Below are 19,160 nucleotides of genomic sequence, written 5' to 3' on the forward strand. Positions count from 1 at the left end.
ATAAACAGGTTCTGCCTGTTGATTTGCTTGTTGGAGCAAATGATTCGTGGAGTTCTGTGGACTTTGACCAATCGCGATGGGTGGAAATGTGCAGAAGCAACGAATCAAGTGTATCAACTTTCACTTACTTCCTCACATAAATTAGCTGTCTTTAGTTCATTGGCTGTTTGTTCGCATATGCAAAAAAAGGTGGGTGGGATTAGGTAGATATGTAGAAATAATACAGTAGGTAAATGAAGAAGGTTTGACACTACTTTAACCCGTTTGAGCTGCTCTGATTTAACTCCGTGTCCACAGTTTTGGGTTAAATTAATGAAATTTCCATATCGCGAATAGAAAAGAGACTAAATGCAGACATTTTAGAACATTCCTTTTCTAGTTTGATTACAACCGTACGTAGATGTCTTACATTTGGAATAGTGACCCAGACTGCACAGGTAAAAAAAATTACGCGCATGGCGTATGTTGTCAAAACCGTACCATAAATGGGGCCAATTGCCTATTTTAACCACACGGTGGCATTATCTTTAGACCAGTCTACTGCATTCAAAATAATAAGAGAATTCTGTCCCGTTTTTGGTCCGGAGGAAAAACCCCGTTGCCATGACAAAACGAACAGTCTGTTCCAGCCTCTGGGAAAGTGATGCTCGCTGATGTGTGATTTTTCGAACAGCTGAGCCGACACCAGCAAAACTGTTGCCCCTTTTATGTATAAATAGCATTTGTTTAAGATGTGGTGTCATGAAGTCTCTCGTCAAGTAGCTAATAAAAAGATTATGATATTTTAAAACGAACCAAGCCTGAAAAATAATAATGCATGGTTTAGTTTTCTATATAAATTGTAACCACAAAATTACAACAACAGTTACATATTTCAACCATGATATTTGTAGAAAAACTATAAAACTTTCATAAATGGTAACATGTTTTCTACAGTTTTAGTAAACCCACAATTTTTTTTCATAAAAGTGAACCTAGTGAAGAAAACATTTACTGTAGTTATAGACACTATCTTTTTTATTTGCTTCATTTGTTACAAGGTATTAAAACCACTACATTCCATATAAGGTCTTTTTGGCATGCAAGGAGTCAGGAGTCACATCACACAAACAGACACAAAGAGACTTAAAGAAATAAATCTTCACCGTCTGTTTCTCTAGCATGTGGCGATCAGATGTTGACAGATCAGTCTGTATATACTCTGATTACTTCAAGTAGACCTATGTAGACTATGATTGTTCTAGAAATGAGTTGCCTCAAGTATGTCATGACAACTAAAAATAGTAAATCTGGTCAAACAATTCTAAACTTAGAAACAGCTCAGTTATGTGTTAAAATTACGGGGTTTTTTTTCAGGGCAAGCATTTACCCAGCAACAGGGACATATAATGACTTCTTAAATGTGGTTTTATTTTCATGTTATTTTGATAGTAAACCTAATTAAGCCGCACAGTGGTATGTCATTTTTTTTAAGCCACACACTATGAAAAAAACTGGCAAATTGTTTGTTTTGCTATTTATGTAATGCAAAACAAACTCCTAGAATTTTGGCTCACAGTTGTGTTATGTATTATGTAACACACAGTTGTGTTAACTTACCATATTGTCAAGTTAATGCATTTATTCCTTTAAATTATATAAAAAAAGAAAACGTTTAGAAACAACAGTGACCTAAAACACACAAAAATCATTTTCATCGCCTAGTTTATCACATACAGTATACGTATGTGACGGGACAACACATAATTTAATATTGCCATTATTAAGCATGATACCCCCACCCTTTAAATGTGCAAGTAAAACATATTGTTTGGTCTTGCATGATTGAAAGTGCAGAGACACTTGGCTACAATATACTATGTAAACTTTGTGTGTGTACATGCATGAATGTTTATAAGATTTCCCCCCAAAAAGTCCAGTTTTCAGTTTTGATATATTAAAACACTGGCTCAGCAAGGCTTTTCTTGCAGTAGTCTAATACTCTGTCTGCTTTGACCAGCAGGAAGCAGCACAGAATCTCACTTTCTTGTATTGCGGACACCATAAAAACCCTTTCAGCGGGATACCATGCGAACAAATTCTGAAAAGCATAGAGTAGAAAAAAGAGGAGAGGGATTTAAACGTTTTTAGTCATGATTTTTTTAATTATTATAGCAATTATATTGGTAATCTTACCTTCAAAGTCTACTCTGCCATCTCCATTCAAATCAATATCTCTCAGTATGTCCTCCAGGTCTCGATGACCAACCTAACAAATGCATTAACGTGTTTTCAAAATAGGTGACTTAAAGAAAAAAGACTTGAGAAGAATAAAATACCTTGAGTACATTTATATATGGTCACTAAAATGCTTTCGTATAGGAAAGAGCTGCATAGAGATTCTTTAAAAGACTTGACAAATTGACAAATTTCCATTGACAAATAAGAGCAGCTCAAGGGTGACTAAACAATAACATAATTTAAATTTTTGGGTGATCTATCCCTTTAAGAGCATTCACACAAATGCCTCAATGACACGTACCTGTTGTCCAAGCAGTTTCCTCATAGCTTCTCTCAGCTCCCCTGTGCTTATCTCTCCATCTCCATTTGTGTCAAACTGTCAGTAAGTCACAGACGAAGGAAAGAAATGTAAATATTTATTTATTTATTTATACCGGATATGTGTGTGTGAATGGCTGTTCTTCATCCCTATCCACTGACCTCTTTGAAGGCATTTCTCAGCTCTTTAATGCCAATCATGTCTGCAGTTTCGGCAAGGAGTTTGGGTCCCATCAATCCCACAAAGTCCTCGAAATCCACATGGCCACCTACTGAGAAAAAAACCAACGTCAATATTTCACAAAAGCCAAATTATAGCTGAGGAGTCAATTGTGCGTGCACGGAAGCTTACGATTCATGTTGATTTGTTGGCTCAGTTCGATTAATTCCATTTCGGTGGGCATGTAGCCCATCGTTCTCATGCAGTTTCCAAGATCCTTGCAGCTGATAAAACCATCTTTATCTTTATCAAACTCATTAAAAGCTTCTTGCAACTCTGTGCTCGGCGAGATGAACAAAAAAGACATGAACGGCATGGTAACACACAGTGCCAAAAAGAGACACGGATGAACTACTGTACTAAATAAAACAGATGCGGCAAAGTTTAATGGAAGATAAAGTTACAAATATGAATATTTAATAGTAATTCAGGTTATGCAGGTTTGTAGAAGCGACTATGCATTCAGAATCATCTCATGATAACGGATGGTAGTGAAAGCAGAAAAAAACTCACCATCAATCTCCTCGGGTCTCAACTCTCGATTCTGTCACAGCAAAACACAAAAAAGAAGAGAAATGTCAAAATATCAGCAAAGACGAATTGCAAGAACACCAAAAATGAGTAAAAACTCAGACCCTTACAATAAAACGGTCATCCAGGCAATCTAGCTGTTCTGGCCTTAACTGCATTACTAGAAAACCTTCTTTAATCCGTGCGCCCAAATCAGTCAAAGTAGCCATTGTTGTTGTTCAAAAACTAGTTTTACAAAGACAGACAAAAGACCATTTTATAGTGTAAAGAAAAGTTGAGGTGGTCCTGGTCATGGTCACATGAGTGTGGCATTTCTATGGCGTCACAGCTAACTGGACAAATCCCGGCAACACGTTTAAGACAGTGAAAAAAACCTCCTCACCTAACAGTGACAACCTTTAAAGGCGATAAAGGACAGAGAGGCAGAAAGATAGAGAACAGAAGCTGGAGCCTTAACCATTGTAAGGGAATAGAGTGTAAACACGCCGTCTTTACTGACGTACAACCACAATGTTCACGCACACACATGCAAAACATGCAACCTGAATTGTAGACCAAAATAAAGCTGTGATGTAAATACATACACATATACAGGTTAACATAAATTCAAATATGCATTAACCACCAAGTGTAGTCTTTTCTAGACTGTATTCACACTATTTACAGCATGCATTAAATATTCATATTCATTAAAAGCACAAGACGTTCTAAGCTACACATTTATAATTTTTTTGTACTTTCAGAATTAAACGCATGACTTCTTACAGAAAGCACGTCATGTGGCATAAATGTAGCTGGATAATGGGGACCTAAACTCTACTTTGATATTTAGGCAAGTTTTGGGTTTACCTACAGTGCTTGTTTTATTGCTTTTGATTCCACATCCCTAAAAGCCGAATCTCCTGGAAAATATATGAGTGCTATCGTTCCAAATATATCATTTTGTTTTAACATCATCTCTGCGACAGAACTTTTACTGCTGTGCATTTTTACACTTTAATGGATGCTTACAATTTTTATAGGTGATAAGAAGCAGCAGCACTAATAGAAGAACACTGACACACCGCTAATGAAGTTCCTAACAAAGCTGTGGGAGAAACAAACTCATATAAACCCTTAAATTGCAACATCTTCTTATTTCAGTGGTATTTCCTCTTTTCTCTGGACTGTTACATTGAGTTTTTTTAGGTTGAAAGTTTAAGATAAGGCCTGTAAATATATGTGTAATTTACAAGAAAGGTTGAAGTTATTTTAAGCAATGTTTTGAACATGATCATACGAGATCAGGAATTTCTTCCTTCCGTTGACATTAAATATGTTTTGGAACATATTCAAATTATGCTGGGAAAACATGTGCAGTCCAGTGTAAGCGTATGATGTCACAAAAGCAACATATCAAAGAGACATCAAATATTACAACATTCCAATTTTAACACTATTAGACATTAAATCATTAAAAAATATTTAGATACATGTAACTTTTAACTCTAAATGTTATACTGATAATATCATTTATAATAAGAAAATGTGTTAAAAACTTTAAAAATGCAGCAAAATAGAATTTTCACAGCGCTACTATAATACAAACATCTGAAGTCACAAAACAAGGCTTATTTTATTGACGCCTGTTAACCCAGCCATCTGTGTTATCACAGAGAATGGGGTGTATGTGTGCATGCGTGTGTGGGACAGATTGAGAAAGAAAGCATTCCCATTAATAAAAATAAGCAACCCGGCCAACATTTTCCATTCATTCATCATAACAGTTTACTAAACACATTGTGTAGACTGGCTCTTCAGAGCTATACACTCTCGCATCAAATATAAACAGACAGGAAGGCAAAGGGAGAGTGCAATAGGTAAAAAGAGAGAGAGAGACAATAAAACACGTCGAGAAGAATTGAGATATAATCTGTTCTAATAGCACTGCAAACAATTAATGTGCAGTTTATGTGCTCTGCATCCCTATGTAACCCACAATGTACACTAAATTCTTGCAGTCCATAGATATGGGATATTAATATTCAAATTATAGATGTTACATTGCAAAATAATGCAAAGAGTTAGATTTAAAGTATCAATATGTATTTTGGATATATACAGTATATACAATTTATGTGCATATCTGTACTGTACATAAAATACAAAACATAAAAAAAATCTGTAATAAAATGTAAGTGATGTTTTACCCCGCATTTGTTGCAAAACGTTATGGCACGTGTGTTTTCAGGTAGTTACTTGCGTATGACCCTGATGACTGTGATATCTTCTTTATTGTCTATGGGATATTTTTTACCTCTTTTGTTCTCACTGGATTTAACTATTTCATAGTTTCAAAAATAAATTGTTCAAAAAAATAATTTGTCCAATAATAACCAGTCCTGCCATCTGCTATTCAGAAAATCTAGGCGATCCAGAATGCATATGAATATAACTGGGATGCCTTTTGTTGTTAGTGCAGAATGAGGCTTCCAGACTTGCAGTCATTATGGCTCATTATTCAAAATTTGATAAAGGCTTTCGAAGTGTTCAAAGAATTGCCTTGAAAGGTGGAATTCATGCAAACCGTATGCCCAGACAGTACCAAAAATGCAATGGAAATTCAGTGATAATTACAGCTAAATCTAGGTCACACTAGGAAATACAACTGGGAAAAATGGGCCACAAGATGTGCTTGAATCTTCAAAACATTTCGAACAAAATAGCATAAACATATACAGAACCTCACAGGGTAATGTAGTTTTTTTTAAATGCTGTTTCTGTAAAACATTCTAACAAGTTAATGGAAATTAGGACAGTGTGAAATGTCTCTTCTCCTGACTTCATAGAGAGGGAAGAGCGGATGTAGTTTAAGATAAATGGATTGTAATATAACAGAATAATTGCCAACGCTTACAAAATAAGAACGGAGGATATTAATCAGAAACAAGAAAGAAGAAATTCTCTGTCTTTCTGTCTGTGTGTGTGTCTAATAATATGGGTGGAGAGTGTGTCTCATTCAGACGTGCATATTACAACTGTCACAGTTGGAGGCCTGTTTTCTAATCCAAACAATCATTTATTCGGACAGCTAAAAATAGCACACACACTTAACCTCAGTCTGCCAATACCACAGGCTTCTGTTTTATCCTTACTAAAATAACCAGGACGCTAACAAAAGCACTACTGTATTACCATGACTTCTGTACATCTCATATGGTATAAACGGATAGTTCACCCAAAATGAAAAATTTGTCATCATTTACTCACCATCTTGTCATTTCAAACCTGTATGACTTTCTTTATTCTGCAGAACACAAAAGAAGACATTTTAACGGATGCTGAACAATGGCAATACTCATTAACTTCTATTGTATAAACACAAAACTAGTGTTGGTGCAAAGTGAATGGTTATCGCCACTGTTCGGTTACCAAAATTATTCAAAATATCTTCATTTGTGTTCTGCAGAAGAAAGTAAATCATACAGGTTTGAAATAACAAGATGGTGAGTAAATTATGACAGAATTTTCAGTTTTGGGTGAACTATCCCTTTAAGAAGATAGACATGCAGAAAAGAATCTGCTTATCTGTCACACTACATCCATCCCCCTCTCGCTTTTTCCCGATAAGATGATTCATCTTGAGAATAAGAATGAGGCGCAGACGCCCTTCCCTGCCTCTTCTCTCTTATATCCATCCCTTTCCCAATCTCTTTGTGCACTTCAGAGCTCAACCTATACTTTACTTCTGTGTCAGCTCTCATCCTGTCAGCAGATACAGTCACACACAGTAGATTTACTTATCACACAGTTTCTTTCACAATCCTTAATCATACACAATCCTGTTACTGTACCCTTAAAAAAATGTAACTGGCAAGGCAGTTTCTAATGTACTTACCTGTTACTGTAAAATAACCCTTGTGAAGGTGCCGAAAGATGAAGGTGTGTAATTAACCACTACACACTTCTGGACTGAGAGAAACTACTGCTAAGCTGTCACTTATTGTTAATAAGTTCACTAATGATCATTACACAATAGGTGAGTCATGCCCACTGGTGATGTTTATTTTGTTTAATATCACTTACAATGGTGTGATATTAACTGTGCTTTTTAATGTCAACGTTATTATTTATTTCATATATGGATATTATGTTTTTTAAATGGTTTTCCATTCAGTGAGGTACTGTAAAGCAGAGTTATACAGAAAGGCAAAATTAAAGGGGCCATAAATTTCTGCATATCTCATGTTAATCTTGAGTCCTTACAGAATAGTATCGCACCCTTCAAATATCCGTAGAGTCTTTAGGTTGATTACTTTTATAAAAGACAGATACAGCTGAACGATTATTTCCGAAATACGACGCGTGCGGGGGGGATGGGGGCAGAACTAAAGCACGTGCGCAACCTTTGCCAACAAACCACAGACATATGACTCAGTTTCACTTACCGCGTGCGGTTCATGTCTGGCATATTTTAGCACTGGGACTATCACTTTCAAACGATCTCCAAATCCAGCGTTACATCCACCGTTTATATAACATCCATCACTAAAATGCCGTGAACTAACAAACACATACCTCTCACTATCGCAAGAGTAACGAGCTGCAGCTGCAGGCCCACAGCGCAGCCAATCTTGATGGTAAGCGGGTCTCGCTCGTCGGTTGACGCGTGGGCGGGCTATTTATTTCGCATTGCCGAGAATTGCCCAATAAGTGACTAAAAAAAGTTCATGTTCGAAAAAAACTTTCTGAAACCTATACGAACGCTGGGGGAGTGTATCAAGCACAGAAATACCATGTCATACGTCCAACTCGTTTTTTGACAAGTTGACCATGTCAAGCATGAGAAGACAGGACGTTTAGCATTGTAAATCAGTCAGAATGCAAGAAACACCGTTGCATGCCCCCTTTAAAACTGAAGCACTACGGAGGCTGACACAGGGCTGAGATATCGTCACGTTTTCGCTTCTTTGCAGAAGGAGATAACGTATTTATGAAACGCGCTCTGCAGAGCAGTTTGTCTATTTAATAAAAACATAATGCTTCATTATGTAGGATATTTATACACCTCTGAACACATAGATATGTATATTAATAGATCCTCCAATAAATTACACACTGGCCTGTAATAACTCTAAATAACATGGAGAAGATACCTTTTCTAATTTTTTGCAACATTGTGTGAGACAATGTAATGGTGACAATCAACAACTTACAGCATGGACACACAACACAACCAACAACAGCCCAAAGTCACCAAACAACAAAACAGTAACCCTATAACAATCATTATAGTGTACTTACTGTACATTCATACTGACTTTAATATTGCCATTTTATAAGATAAATAATAATATAAAAATTTCCCTCACACTTATATGTGACCCTGGACAACAAAACCAGTCTCAAGGGTCAATTTTTCGAAATTGAGATTTTTACATCATCTGAAAGCTGAATAAACAAGCTTTCTATTGATATATGGTTTGTTAGGATAGGACACTATTTGGCGGAACAACAACTGTTTACAAAGCTGGAATCTGAGTGTGCAAAAAATCTAAATATTGAGAAAATTGCCTTTGAAGTTGTTAATCTGAGGCACTGTAGCAGGCCATCCACTCACAAAAATAAAGGTTTTATACATTTACGGTAGAAAATTTGTAAAATATCTTCATGGAACATGATGTTTACTTAATATCCTAATGATTTTTGGTTAAAATAAAAATCTGTAATTTTTACCCCTACAATGTATTTTTGGCGATTACTAAAAATGTTCCCGTGCTACTTAAAACTGGTTTTGTTGTCCAGGGTCACATATCAGGTTCTTGATCTCCCGGAAGACCATGGCAAGGTCACGGTGACCTAGGAAAACACATCAGTGAGAGGAAAACGAGGAGGGGCAACAAAAGACACAAAAACAAACCGTAAGAATGACTCACGCACATGTAAACATACAGAAACAAAAGGGTGTGATGCTGAGAATAGCACAAAAGAGAAGGGGAGACCATTTCTGGCTTGCCATTAAATAGATTTATGGTGTAAAAGAACTGCATTGTCATTTAAGGACATTTTTGTCATTCTTGTTTTGTATACTCCAGCAAGGCATGGGTTAGGAATTCAGACACAGGGACTGAGAATGTGTCACCCCATGTGATCTCAAGCCTATTACACTGCATTTCTGGTAAATTGTGTGTTTACAGACACAGACGCGCACACACACACACGCGCACACTCTCTCTCTCCTCAGGAGTCTAGGCCAGCCTCACTGATTCATACAGTGTCTGACACTGTCAACCCAAACAACATATTTGCAGAAAGGAGGTTATTCAGTAAAAGTGAGATTCCTCTGCGAATGCCAATATAACCCTAACATTTTTAGAAATGCATGACACATTTTAATAATGAATTTTGATTGACTAGTTGTAAAAAACTAAGACATACCATCCATAAAAACTGTGATCAGGCTCTTCTTATTTAATTTTTTAACCTGGAAAAATGTTCAAGGATGACTACATATACATTCTTAAAAAATGCTGGGTTATTTTCAACCCAGCGTTGGGTCAAAAGGGACAAACCCAACTGTTAAGTTAAATGAACACCGGAAATGCTTAGATTTGACCCAGCAATGGGTTAAAACAACAGAAGAATCAGTTCATTTATAACCCAATGGTTGGGTTCATCCCTTTTTGACACAACGCTAGGTTGAAAATAACCCAGCATTTTTTATAGTGTACAGATGGAGACCAGCTCTGACCTTGAAGCTGAGTCTCATTATTGGTTTGATTTGCCCATTTTTTCTTACTTGCAGCAGGTTCATTTAAAGGGATAGTTCACCCCAAAATTTAAATTCTGACATCATTTACTCACCTTTGAGTTGTTCTAAATCTGTATAAATTTATTTGTTCTGATGAGCAAAGAGAACAAAAATTGTTCAAGTTTTTTGCTGATAAAGTATTCACTCCTCTTTTACCTCACAGTTATCAGATCTGTCACAGATCTCGCTGGCTAGCCCGCAGTTTCCTTTTCTTGTTTTCAAAATGTTTCCTTAAAGGAGCTAGGTCTGTGATTTGGTCAAAAAGAGGAAGACAACTGCCTCCTCACTTGATGTCATTCCCTCAGAGATTATTAAGGCTTCGTTTTCTGAAATTGGTATACTGCCATTCAGGCAATGATTCATTCATCTCTAGCTGCCGGGGTAGTCCCAAAATGTTATAAGCATGCTGTTGTTCAACCTTTGCTCAAGAAACAGGGTTTGGAGGAAGGTTGCCTTAATAATTATTGCCCTGTCTCTAAGCTTTCGTTTTCATCAAAACGTTTATAAAAAGTTGTATACTCACAATTGATCTCATCTTTGAATGCAGCCAAGTTAACAGAACCTCTGCAATCTGGTTTCTCTGCCCATCATAGTACTGAGTCTGCTTTGCTCAAGGTGTTCAAGGATATTTTACTTGCAGTTGATTGTGGAAAAAATACAGTTCTGTTGCTTCTTGATCTTACAGCTGCCTTCGATACAGTTGATCACATCTTCTTCTTTGGCGATTAGAGCATTTGACTGGTATTAGGGGTACATTTTTTAAATGGTTCAGCTCATAACTTAGAGACAGGTCTTTCTCTGTTAAGTTAGGTAAGTTCTCCTCATCTACTGCTCCTATCATTTGTGAAGTACCTCAGGGATCCATTCTAAGCAAATTAGCAAGCAAATGAATCTAGTTGTCAAGAACAGTTTTAATCAATTACGTAATATTTCGAGACTGAAATAATTTTTGTCATTTCAAGATCTGGAGAAGGTCATTAATGCCTTTATTCCTTCAACTTTTATATTTGGGTCTTCCGTAATCTTTGATTGCACACCTTCAGATGGCACAAAACGCAGCTGCGAGGCTGTTGACCAGGGTAAAGAAAAATGATCATATTACACCAATTTTAGCCTCTCTTCATTGGCTCCCTGTTCATTTTAGAATACAATTTAAAATTTAGTTGTTTGTTTTTAAAGCTACTTTCATTCTACAGGTCTTTAAGATCTTCTGACAGGGCTCTTTTAGCTGTCCCTCGTTCACGTCTAAAAACAAAGGGCGATAGGGCCTTTTCAGTTGCCGCCCCCCATCTTTGGAATCACCTGCCATTGGACATCCGCCTTGCACCTTCTATTACAACTTTTAAAACGATGTTGAAAACATATCTTTACTCCCAGTCATTCTAATTGGATTTTATCTATGTTTTCATTGTTTTATGGTTTGTGTTGATTGTTTTATGTTTTAACCCTTTGATTCTGTTCAGCACTTTGGCCAGCCCTGCTGAGATAAATGTGCTATATAAATAAATGTTACTTATTTTCTAAGATATTTTGAAGAATGCTTTTAACCAAACAGTTCTTGGACCCCATTAGTAGGAAAAATGACTTCATTTTTGTGTTCTGTTAAACACAAAAGAAGATACTTTGAAGAATGTAGAACAGCAAACAGTTCTGGGGCACTTTTGCATGGGGTCCAAGAACTGTTTGGTTACAAGCATTTGTCCAAACATCTTTCTCTGTGTTCAACCAAACAAAGAAATGTATACAGGTTTGGAACCACTAGAGAGTGAACTATCCCTTTAACCCCTTAATAAATATTTTACAATGTGTATTACTCTCACTAGTCATCTAACCTTGAGGCTGTATCTAACAGCCTAATGAAGGGGTCTGATCGGGTCTTCCACCTTTAACTCAGCGGGAGATTTGTCTTAACATAAATTCTGACTCATTGTAATAGGTCACTTTAAAAACCTTCCTGGGAACCCCATAATAGCAAGATCCACATAAGTGTTGCTGAAAATAAACATGTGCGGTTTTATAACCACAGTAGAGCATCAAAGCCATTATTGTGGTGCCATTAGACATCACAACACCTTTTAATTACTAAAACACACAACTGCTTTTTAACTTGGCAGATAAACCTAATCTGCATATCACACAGACATTTCAATAAAGGACCCCTTCTTCTTGGTGTGTAAAGCTTAACTAACAAAGGTACACCTGCTTGCCCAGAGCTCGTGCTTCTAGAGAAGTCTACTTCATTATTAATGCAATTGATTTTCATACTTCTCAAATTTGTACTGAAGGGAAGCTTCAGACATCCAATCCTCAGAGGAACACAATCAACCAATCACAGCTTTGTGTTTATTATTAGAAAGCATTCAAATTAAAAAGAATTAAAGACACAATATAATTGAATTAACATTCATTTAGATAGCCCGGCAGCAAAACAAATACAAATGATAAGCTGTTTACCATTATTATAGAATTCCTTAATGTAGTGTGTATTGGGCCTTATCTGGTAACATCCCAAAATATAACCAGTAGTGGTGTTAACCACAATGCAAAACCACGCAAATTCATAGTGCCCCGCAAGCTTGGGGGCCCCGAAGTGGCCACAAGCGGTTAAATAATTTGATGATTGTTTTTGACACCGATCGGCCTGAGTGTGCGGCAGCAAACACACCTAATAACAGACAGATCTGTCTCGGTTGATAAACCAATCAAAACAGCTATAGGGGGTGGGTTACCTGCGCTTTGACGCTCAGAGGCGCAATCATCCGTTCATTACTTGCTAACATTTACAGGAACCAAATTCTTTATGTGGAGTCCTTCAAATAAAGTTCGTCTGCTGGAGAAAAGTTTAGGCTGCTATGGAGTAAAGTGACACAGCGGAATGTCAACATGTGATTTTTAAAACGTCTTACAATTACTGCTGTCTGATACTGTGAATTATATTTTGCTGTTATTAGATGCATCTGCGAAAATTATACGATAATGAGAAGCTCGCTCCATATAGCTTTACAGTAAAAGCAAACTGCATGGTATGTCATGACAGACAAAAAGATGATTTGAGACCAATGCCATGAACTCTGATTTCCCTGGAAAAGGACAGGTTGCTTGTAGGATCAGTTCAAATACCATCTAGCAATGAATGTCAATATGTTTACATTAGCCTTTTGTTTCTAAAGCACATCAATAACTTATAGATTTGTGTTTTGCTTGAAATTACATTAATAGGACTAATGAAATTGTTGTAATTGCCTATTTAAGTCAGTCTTTAGTTAGTTAGATCACAGTTTTTTTTAGGAAAGAAAATATATTTGGTACACTTAAATATGTCTTCAAAATCCTTATATATTTTCAGCAATTTAATTTTATAAGTGGAATGTGTGAGTTCACCATAGTATAGAAAGCATGCACTGAAATCTTTAATAAAATTATTTTCTATGGTATTTACTTGATTTGTATTCATGCTATTTAGTTTAAATTATGATTGATAACTCAAATTATATTACATTTTAAATTATCAAAAATTTTCCCACATTTTTTCGGGTATAGTGGTGCCACCCTGGCACAGATACACAGTCATGAAGCGTACATATCAAATATTTGATTCCAAATCAAACAATGTTTATTCTTATACCAAACTGTAAACAATTTTGTGTGCTGTTATGCGGTTCAAAGTAAAATAACTTCAGGTTATATATGTCTCACTTATTCCATTTACTCAATTTTACTATTGTGCAATTCAAAGAACAAATGTTAGTATGCATGTGTGGGGGGCCTCAGGTCTTGACTTTGCTTAGGGCCCCCAAAACGGTAAACATGCCCCTGAATATAACACATTACCAGTAGGCCCAGAGAGACCATTACTGTTTCCATTAAAAACAAAAAACGATTCCAATTATAACCATTAAATATATTAAATCCCAAATTTCTGTGATGGTGTCAGTAAAACCAATAAATCTTTTTATACAGTAAAAAACGATAATTTTAAGAAAAAAAAGAATACGTAACAAAATAGACTGCAAATTTACAAGTTGGATTTAAAATAACATGAAAAACATGTATAAAAATATAAACAAAATAAAAATATTTTATAGGATCTTACTGTGATATAAATGCACTGTAGAACATTTTTCAGCAGATTTGCCAGTTACTTAATGTAGATTTAATTTACAATTTTGTTTTAAACATTAACTTACATGCTCTTGTTTTTCTTTCATAAAGCAAGAAACTTTTCTTGTTAAGTAAATATATCGGAATTTAAGAAGTTTTAAATAGTTTTACTAGAAAACAAGACAAAAATGCTTAGCTAGAATGTCCATTTTTGCAGTGTTGCTGTGCTAATGCCAATGAGACCAATCTCTTCTTGCTCATTTTGAAGTGTTTTAATTTAGATTAAAGTAAAGTTTAACTCAAATTGAAAACAGTACCAATAGGAAAGTAGTATTAAGTAGGCTAGTAATTAAATCTACAGTAAGTTACTGGCAAACCTGCTGCAAAATTACACCAAAGTTTTACAGTACCAAGACACCTAATATTACATCATACTACACCAAACTAAAAATCGTTTCTTATTTTACACAGGCTTGTCTCTAAAGGCCCTGCCCACCTGTTGCGTCTGAAAGGTCCCAAAACAAGGTAATATTTATAATTTATACGTTTATTTTAATTAATCCCGTTGGGAAAGTTGCATTAGCAGCGTGTGTTATGGTCTTACCTGTCCGAACACAGAGTTGAGGAAGGGGCGCAGATTTAAATCCGACTCAGAAGATGCTGCGCTGGACCTCCCCGTCCTCCGAGAGGAGCGGCTGGAGGACGCCGGTACCGGTGAGGATGAGGCAGTGGAGGGTGGACGCGCCTCTCTACTCGTTGTCGACCCCGGTCGAGCCCGGTCCAGCTGGGGTGACTCAAAAAACAGTGCCGTTTCGTCCCTGCATTCGGAGAAAGACTGAGTCCTGTTCGGCGTGCGAGCGGCGTGAGAGTGTTTGGGTAGGGGCTCTTGGGGCATGTCGTCCCGGGTGGACCGGTGGCGATGGTGATGATGATGGTGATGATGGTGGTGATGGTGATGATGGTGTCGTTTGGATGACTTGCGCTCTCTTCCACCTGGGAGCTCCGGCAGGTCCTCCTGGCTGCGCGCCGTGGAAAGAGCGAGTCCGTGCGAGTGGGAGTGCTGTGGGTGGCTCTTCTCTCCGCTATTCCGGTTACCGACCAGTGAGGGGTGACACAGGGGTCTCCGAGAGCTGGCATCGCAATCCGCCGTCCAAAACGACTCCTCTAATGCGGTCTCCGCTCCTGATGCTGCGGACGCTGCCGCTGAACGCTGATGCTGTAACCGACGGGCTCCGGGATGCTCGGGATGCTGAACAGCTCTCCTGGTCGGTGCGGAGGATCGCAGCAAAGAAGTCGTCGATTCGCTTTTGGGGAGCGTGAAACTCATCTCTCAGCCACGTAAAATGCCCTTGGAGGTAAAGGTTGACCTCTGAGTTGTCACATTTTTATCGTTCGTGTACAGTGTGGGATGTGGAGAGTACATCGGAACATCCTCGATGGGGTTGTGAAAATGATGCGGTAGAGAGCTCGTCTTGAAGTTGGTGCCACCTGATTGCTCTCTAAAACGGTGTGGCGCGATTCTGGTTGGACGCGAAGGTAAGGGAAGATGGGATAGGATACAAACCAAAAAAGATTGCAAGAGAGGGAGAGGGCACGCGGAACGTATGGTGTGTGCATCATCAGATGCCCGTGTGTGTGTGTGACCTCCAGGCATGATGTGTGATGAGACACAATATATCAATATGCAAAATCAACCGACACCTATGATAATGGAAAAGATCTCTTTCTCCATGCTTCTTTGACACATTTGCTCAAAGGTTCAAGTTCAACAGCATAATGTTGCCTGTTTTAACACCTAGCCTATGTTAAAAAATCTCAAAAATGTAACACCTAAAAAATCACAGCATTTGTTTTATTATTGTTTCTGTTTAGTGTACACTCTTAAAATTTAGGTTTAAAAAATAAAAGTCCCTAAAAGGCTTTGTCGAGCTGTTTGGCTCAATAAACAACCCTTAACATCCAAAGGACTGCTGTTTTGCAGAAAGGTTTGATTTTGTGAAAAAAAATTCTGCGGACTATGAAGAACTGTTTGTTTTAAGAACATTTGACCAAATGGTTCTTTGCGGAACCAATATGCTTCTTTAACGGCCTTGCTTGCTAAGAAGCTCTTTAAGCACCTTTGTATAATTTATTTAAATTTGTGAAATATATGAAATATTTATGAACTAAAAACCATAACCCAGGGTTAAAACCACAATAAAGGTTAAAATATCTTATATCTCTGTTGATATAAAATACATTTCACCATCATGAATGTGTTGTTTCTCCCTGGGGTGAGAAAGCGTTCAGAACACATTACTTTGAAAAGGTCTCTCGCCCACAGATTTTAACTTGATTAAACACTGCATCCCGCTGCACTTCCTTTGCAGGACATCCCAGCCTCAGGTCACTTTATGGCCCATTTATCCCCTATCATGCACATTTGAGATAACTTGCATAACTTGACATTTAGACTCAAAAATCCACCTCTGCCATGTGGATGTTCCCTTAAGCCCCCTCATCCTCACACACAACATATTAACACAAAGCGTTTTACTCTAAATATGTGGATGCATTTAGTACATCATGTGGGTAAATGACAATTTTCATTTTTGCTTGACAGATATAACGTATTCCAATCAAATCTGAGCTGAACAAATCAGGGCTGCGTTCCCCGATAACGTTGTCTCTTAGCGCGCTACGAAGACTCTAAAGGTACACCTTAACTCAAGTTATACCGTTTCTAGGCGTGTTCCCCGAACTATACCCTTTGAGGTTACTTAAGATAAAACTTCTTTAAAGAGAGATGTGGGTGTGGATGTGGGTGTGTCAGGAACGGTGAGGGAACAAGGACAGAGGACCCAAGCACAGACAGCGGGTAAGGGGTAAACAAGGACTTTAATAATAAATTCAAACACGAAACAAAATCCCACGAGGGGGTAAAACAAAAGAACAGCAAGGTAAGAACAGGAAGGGTATACAGGAACAAGGACCGACTACACTAAACTAGACAAGACAAGATACAACACTAGACATGACATCAAATAACTAAACTAGACTTACGTAGCAATACACCACAAGGTGGGCCAAGGACAACATCACAAAATGATCCGGCACAAGACAGAAGACACAGGGGCATTAAGTAAGGGAACAAATCAAGAGGGACAGCTGTGGGCATGAAATCATTAACGAGCAATACTGAGGAGACGAGAGAGTGGGAACAGAGACGAGACCTGAGAGAGTGTATGGAAAGCCATAAGGACAAAAAATACCTCTCTCCACACGAAACACGTGGGTCTGTCATGATTCTGCCTCAAGGCTCAAAAAGCGTGACAAGAGAGGGCAAAATCATGACATCTATGTATGTATTTATAATTTTGCAAGTGTCCAATCCCGCACCCTCACGGCCATACGTTTTCTGCGTTAACCAGCTACATTAACTGGCTGTTTGGCTTCGCTTGTTTTTGAAAGGGTCATTTATATTCTCATAGTTTGCCATTGTGTGTTAATTTTCTCCATGATCTGTGTTGATTCACATTATGGGCGTAAATCCCTCATTTGTGTATAGGGATAAGTGTCCCATCCAGAATGCCAATCACTCGCGGGACACCCGCAATGGCGGAAGCCTTGATGTGCCTTCATCACGTCGTGCCTGGGGAAAGGTATACGTATAATCGGTGGCATGACGGAGCAGGATGTTTGTCACTGAGTGAACGCACAGCCACATCGAGGTCTTTCTCAGCCCATATTCATCCCCAAACACCTCCAGAAAACTCCCCACAGCATAAAAACAAAGAGCCGCCATGCAGCAGCTGATTTTCGGGGCTGAGGGGGTAGCTCCGTCGAGTTTGTCTTGACAAAGTTGGGCCAACAAGATGCAAGAGCTGCAGAACTTGCTCCCGTGGCAGGCTAAATTTGTGTAGAATTTTCTCTTCTGACGTGGTAGCCATGCAGGGCACTAAAATGTTCTCTAATGAAATTGTGCAAATACACTAACTGGCTCCGCGGACGGCACCATAGTTTGACCAAACTCCCCATAACATTCATTCCCTTTATAGACTACGCCTTTCCTGTCAAATGGTTTGCCAGCTGATGTGCCTTGGGATAATAGGCTGTAATTAAAAACGCTAACAACCATCAGTGTATGACAGTTTTATTCATGAAAAAACGTCAATAGCCTACACTGAGTGTATTAAACCCGAGTATTTCATTTGTAAAATTAAAACTAAGTTAAAGTAAAAATGTAAATGTAATACTAAATAGAATTTTATATTAAATTAGTATATTACATTTTATATGTGAAATTAAACTGCGATGTAGAAAAGCTTTTTGCATAGCGGTATGAACCATTAAAGGCGATAAGGTATAGCTAAGAGCGGTCCAGACCAACCTTACGAAAGTATGACTTACAGAAGGTATACTTAACTAAGAAGGTTTCGGGAAACACGTATTAACAATAAGGTACAGCTTAAGGTATAACTTAAGAACGACGTAGCGTTAGGAAGGTTTCGGGAAACGCAGCCCAGATGATTATTTTCAATGCAAACATTCTTAAAATCATTCACTTCTTTGACTTCGTCAACGTCTAAAGAATTGCAACACTTTACAATAAGGTTGTATTTGTTGACATATTAATACATGAACAAAACAATGAACAACACTTCTACAACATTAATCTTGGTGCATGTACATTTTTGCATCTACTAATAATTTTTTTTTATTAAAAGTTGTATCTGTTAGCATTAGTTGCATATAATGCACACTGAACATAAACAGTTTCGTTAGCATCATTAACAAAGTTTAATAAATGCTTAAAATACTATATTAGGCCTACATGTTATGCATTTACTGTTAACAAATACAATTTTATTTTTAAGTGCCACTGAAAGACTAATACTTTTAAAATTTCTATAGTGTTATAGGTTAAAATAGTTCTGTGTTTGTCTTTTTGAAGCGCAGACTGAATACCTGTCAGCTGTAGCACAAGTACTCTAATGTGTC

The 19,160-nt window shown here is 37.6% G+C and overlaps 1 protein-coding gene across 2 annotated transcripts; it reads right to left on the minus strand.

The window, feature by feature from the left end:
• Window positions 1-999: 999 nt before the first annotated feature.
• On the minus strand, window positions 1,000-16,290 carry cabp1a (calcium binding protein 1a). 2 transcript variants are annotated; one of them, XM_057356805.1, is made up of 7 exons: window positions 14,785-16,290; window positions 3,272-3,302; window positions 2,891-3,034; window positions 2,701-2,810; window positions 2,522-2,596; window positions 2,176-2,248; window positions 1,000-2,080 (listed from the first exon to the last, which is right to left on the minus strand). In XM_057356805.1, exons 1-7 carry the CDS (start codon window positions 15,505-15,507, stop codon window positions 2,055-2,057), a joined length of 1,182 nt encoding a protein of 393 aa, XP_057212788.1. In that variant the 5' UTR covers window positions 15,508-16,290; the 3' UTR covers window positions 1,000-2,054. The 2 variants fall into 2 exon arrangements, with proteins under 2 accessions (XP_057212788.1, XP_057212789.1); XM_057356806.1 differs by lacking the exon at window positions 14,785-16,290 and adding an exon at window positions 3,400-3,623.
• Between the last annotated feature and the right edge of the window lie 2,870 nt (window positions 16,291-19,160).

This window comes from Triplophysa rosa, linkage group LG17 (genome assembly GCF_024868665.1).
Source record: "Triplophysa rosa linkage group LG17, Trosa_1v2, whole genome shotgun sequence".
NCBI lineage: Eukaryota > Metazoa > Chordata > Actinopteri > Cypriniformes > Nemacheilidae > Triplophysa > Triplophysa rosa.

Coding starts and splice junctions, on each gene's coding strand:
- cabp1a (XM_057356805.1), bottom strand. CDS start 15,507: ATGAGTTTCACGCTCCCCAAAAGCGAATCGACGACTTCTTTGCTGCGA. Junction 3,303..14,784: donor TCAACTCTGTGTTCGGACAG/GTAAGACCATAA, acceptor TTGCTGTGACAG/AATCGAGAGTTGAGACCCGA. Junction 2,811..2,890: donor CCAACAAATCAACATGAATC/GTAAGCTTCCGT, acceptor TTTTTTTCTCAG/TAGGTGGCCATGTGGATTTC.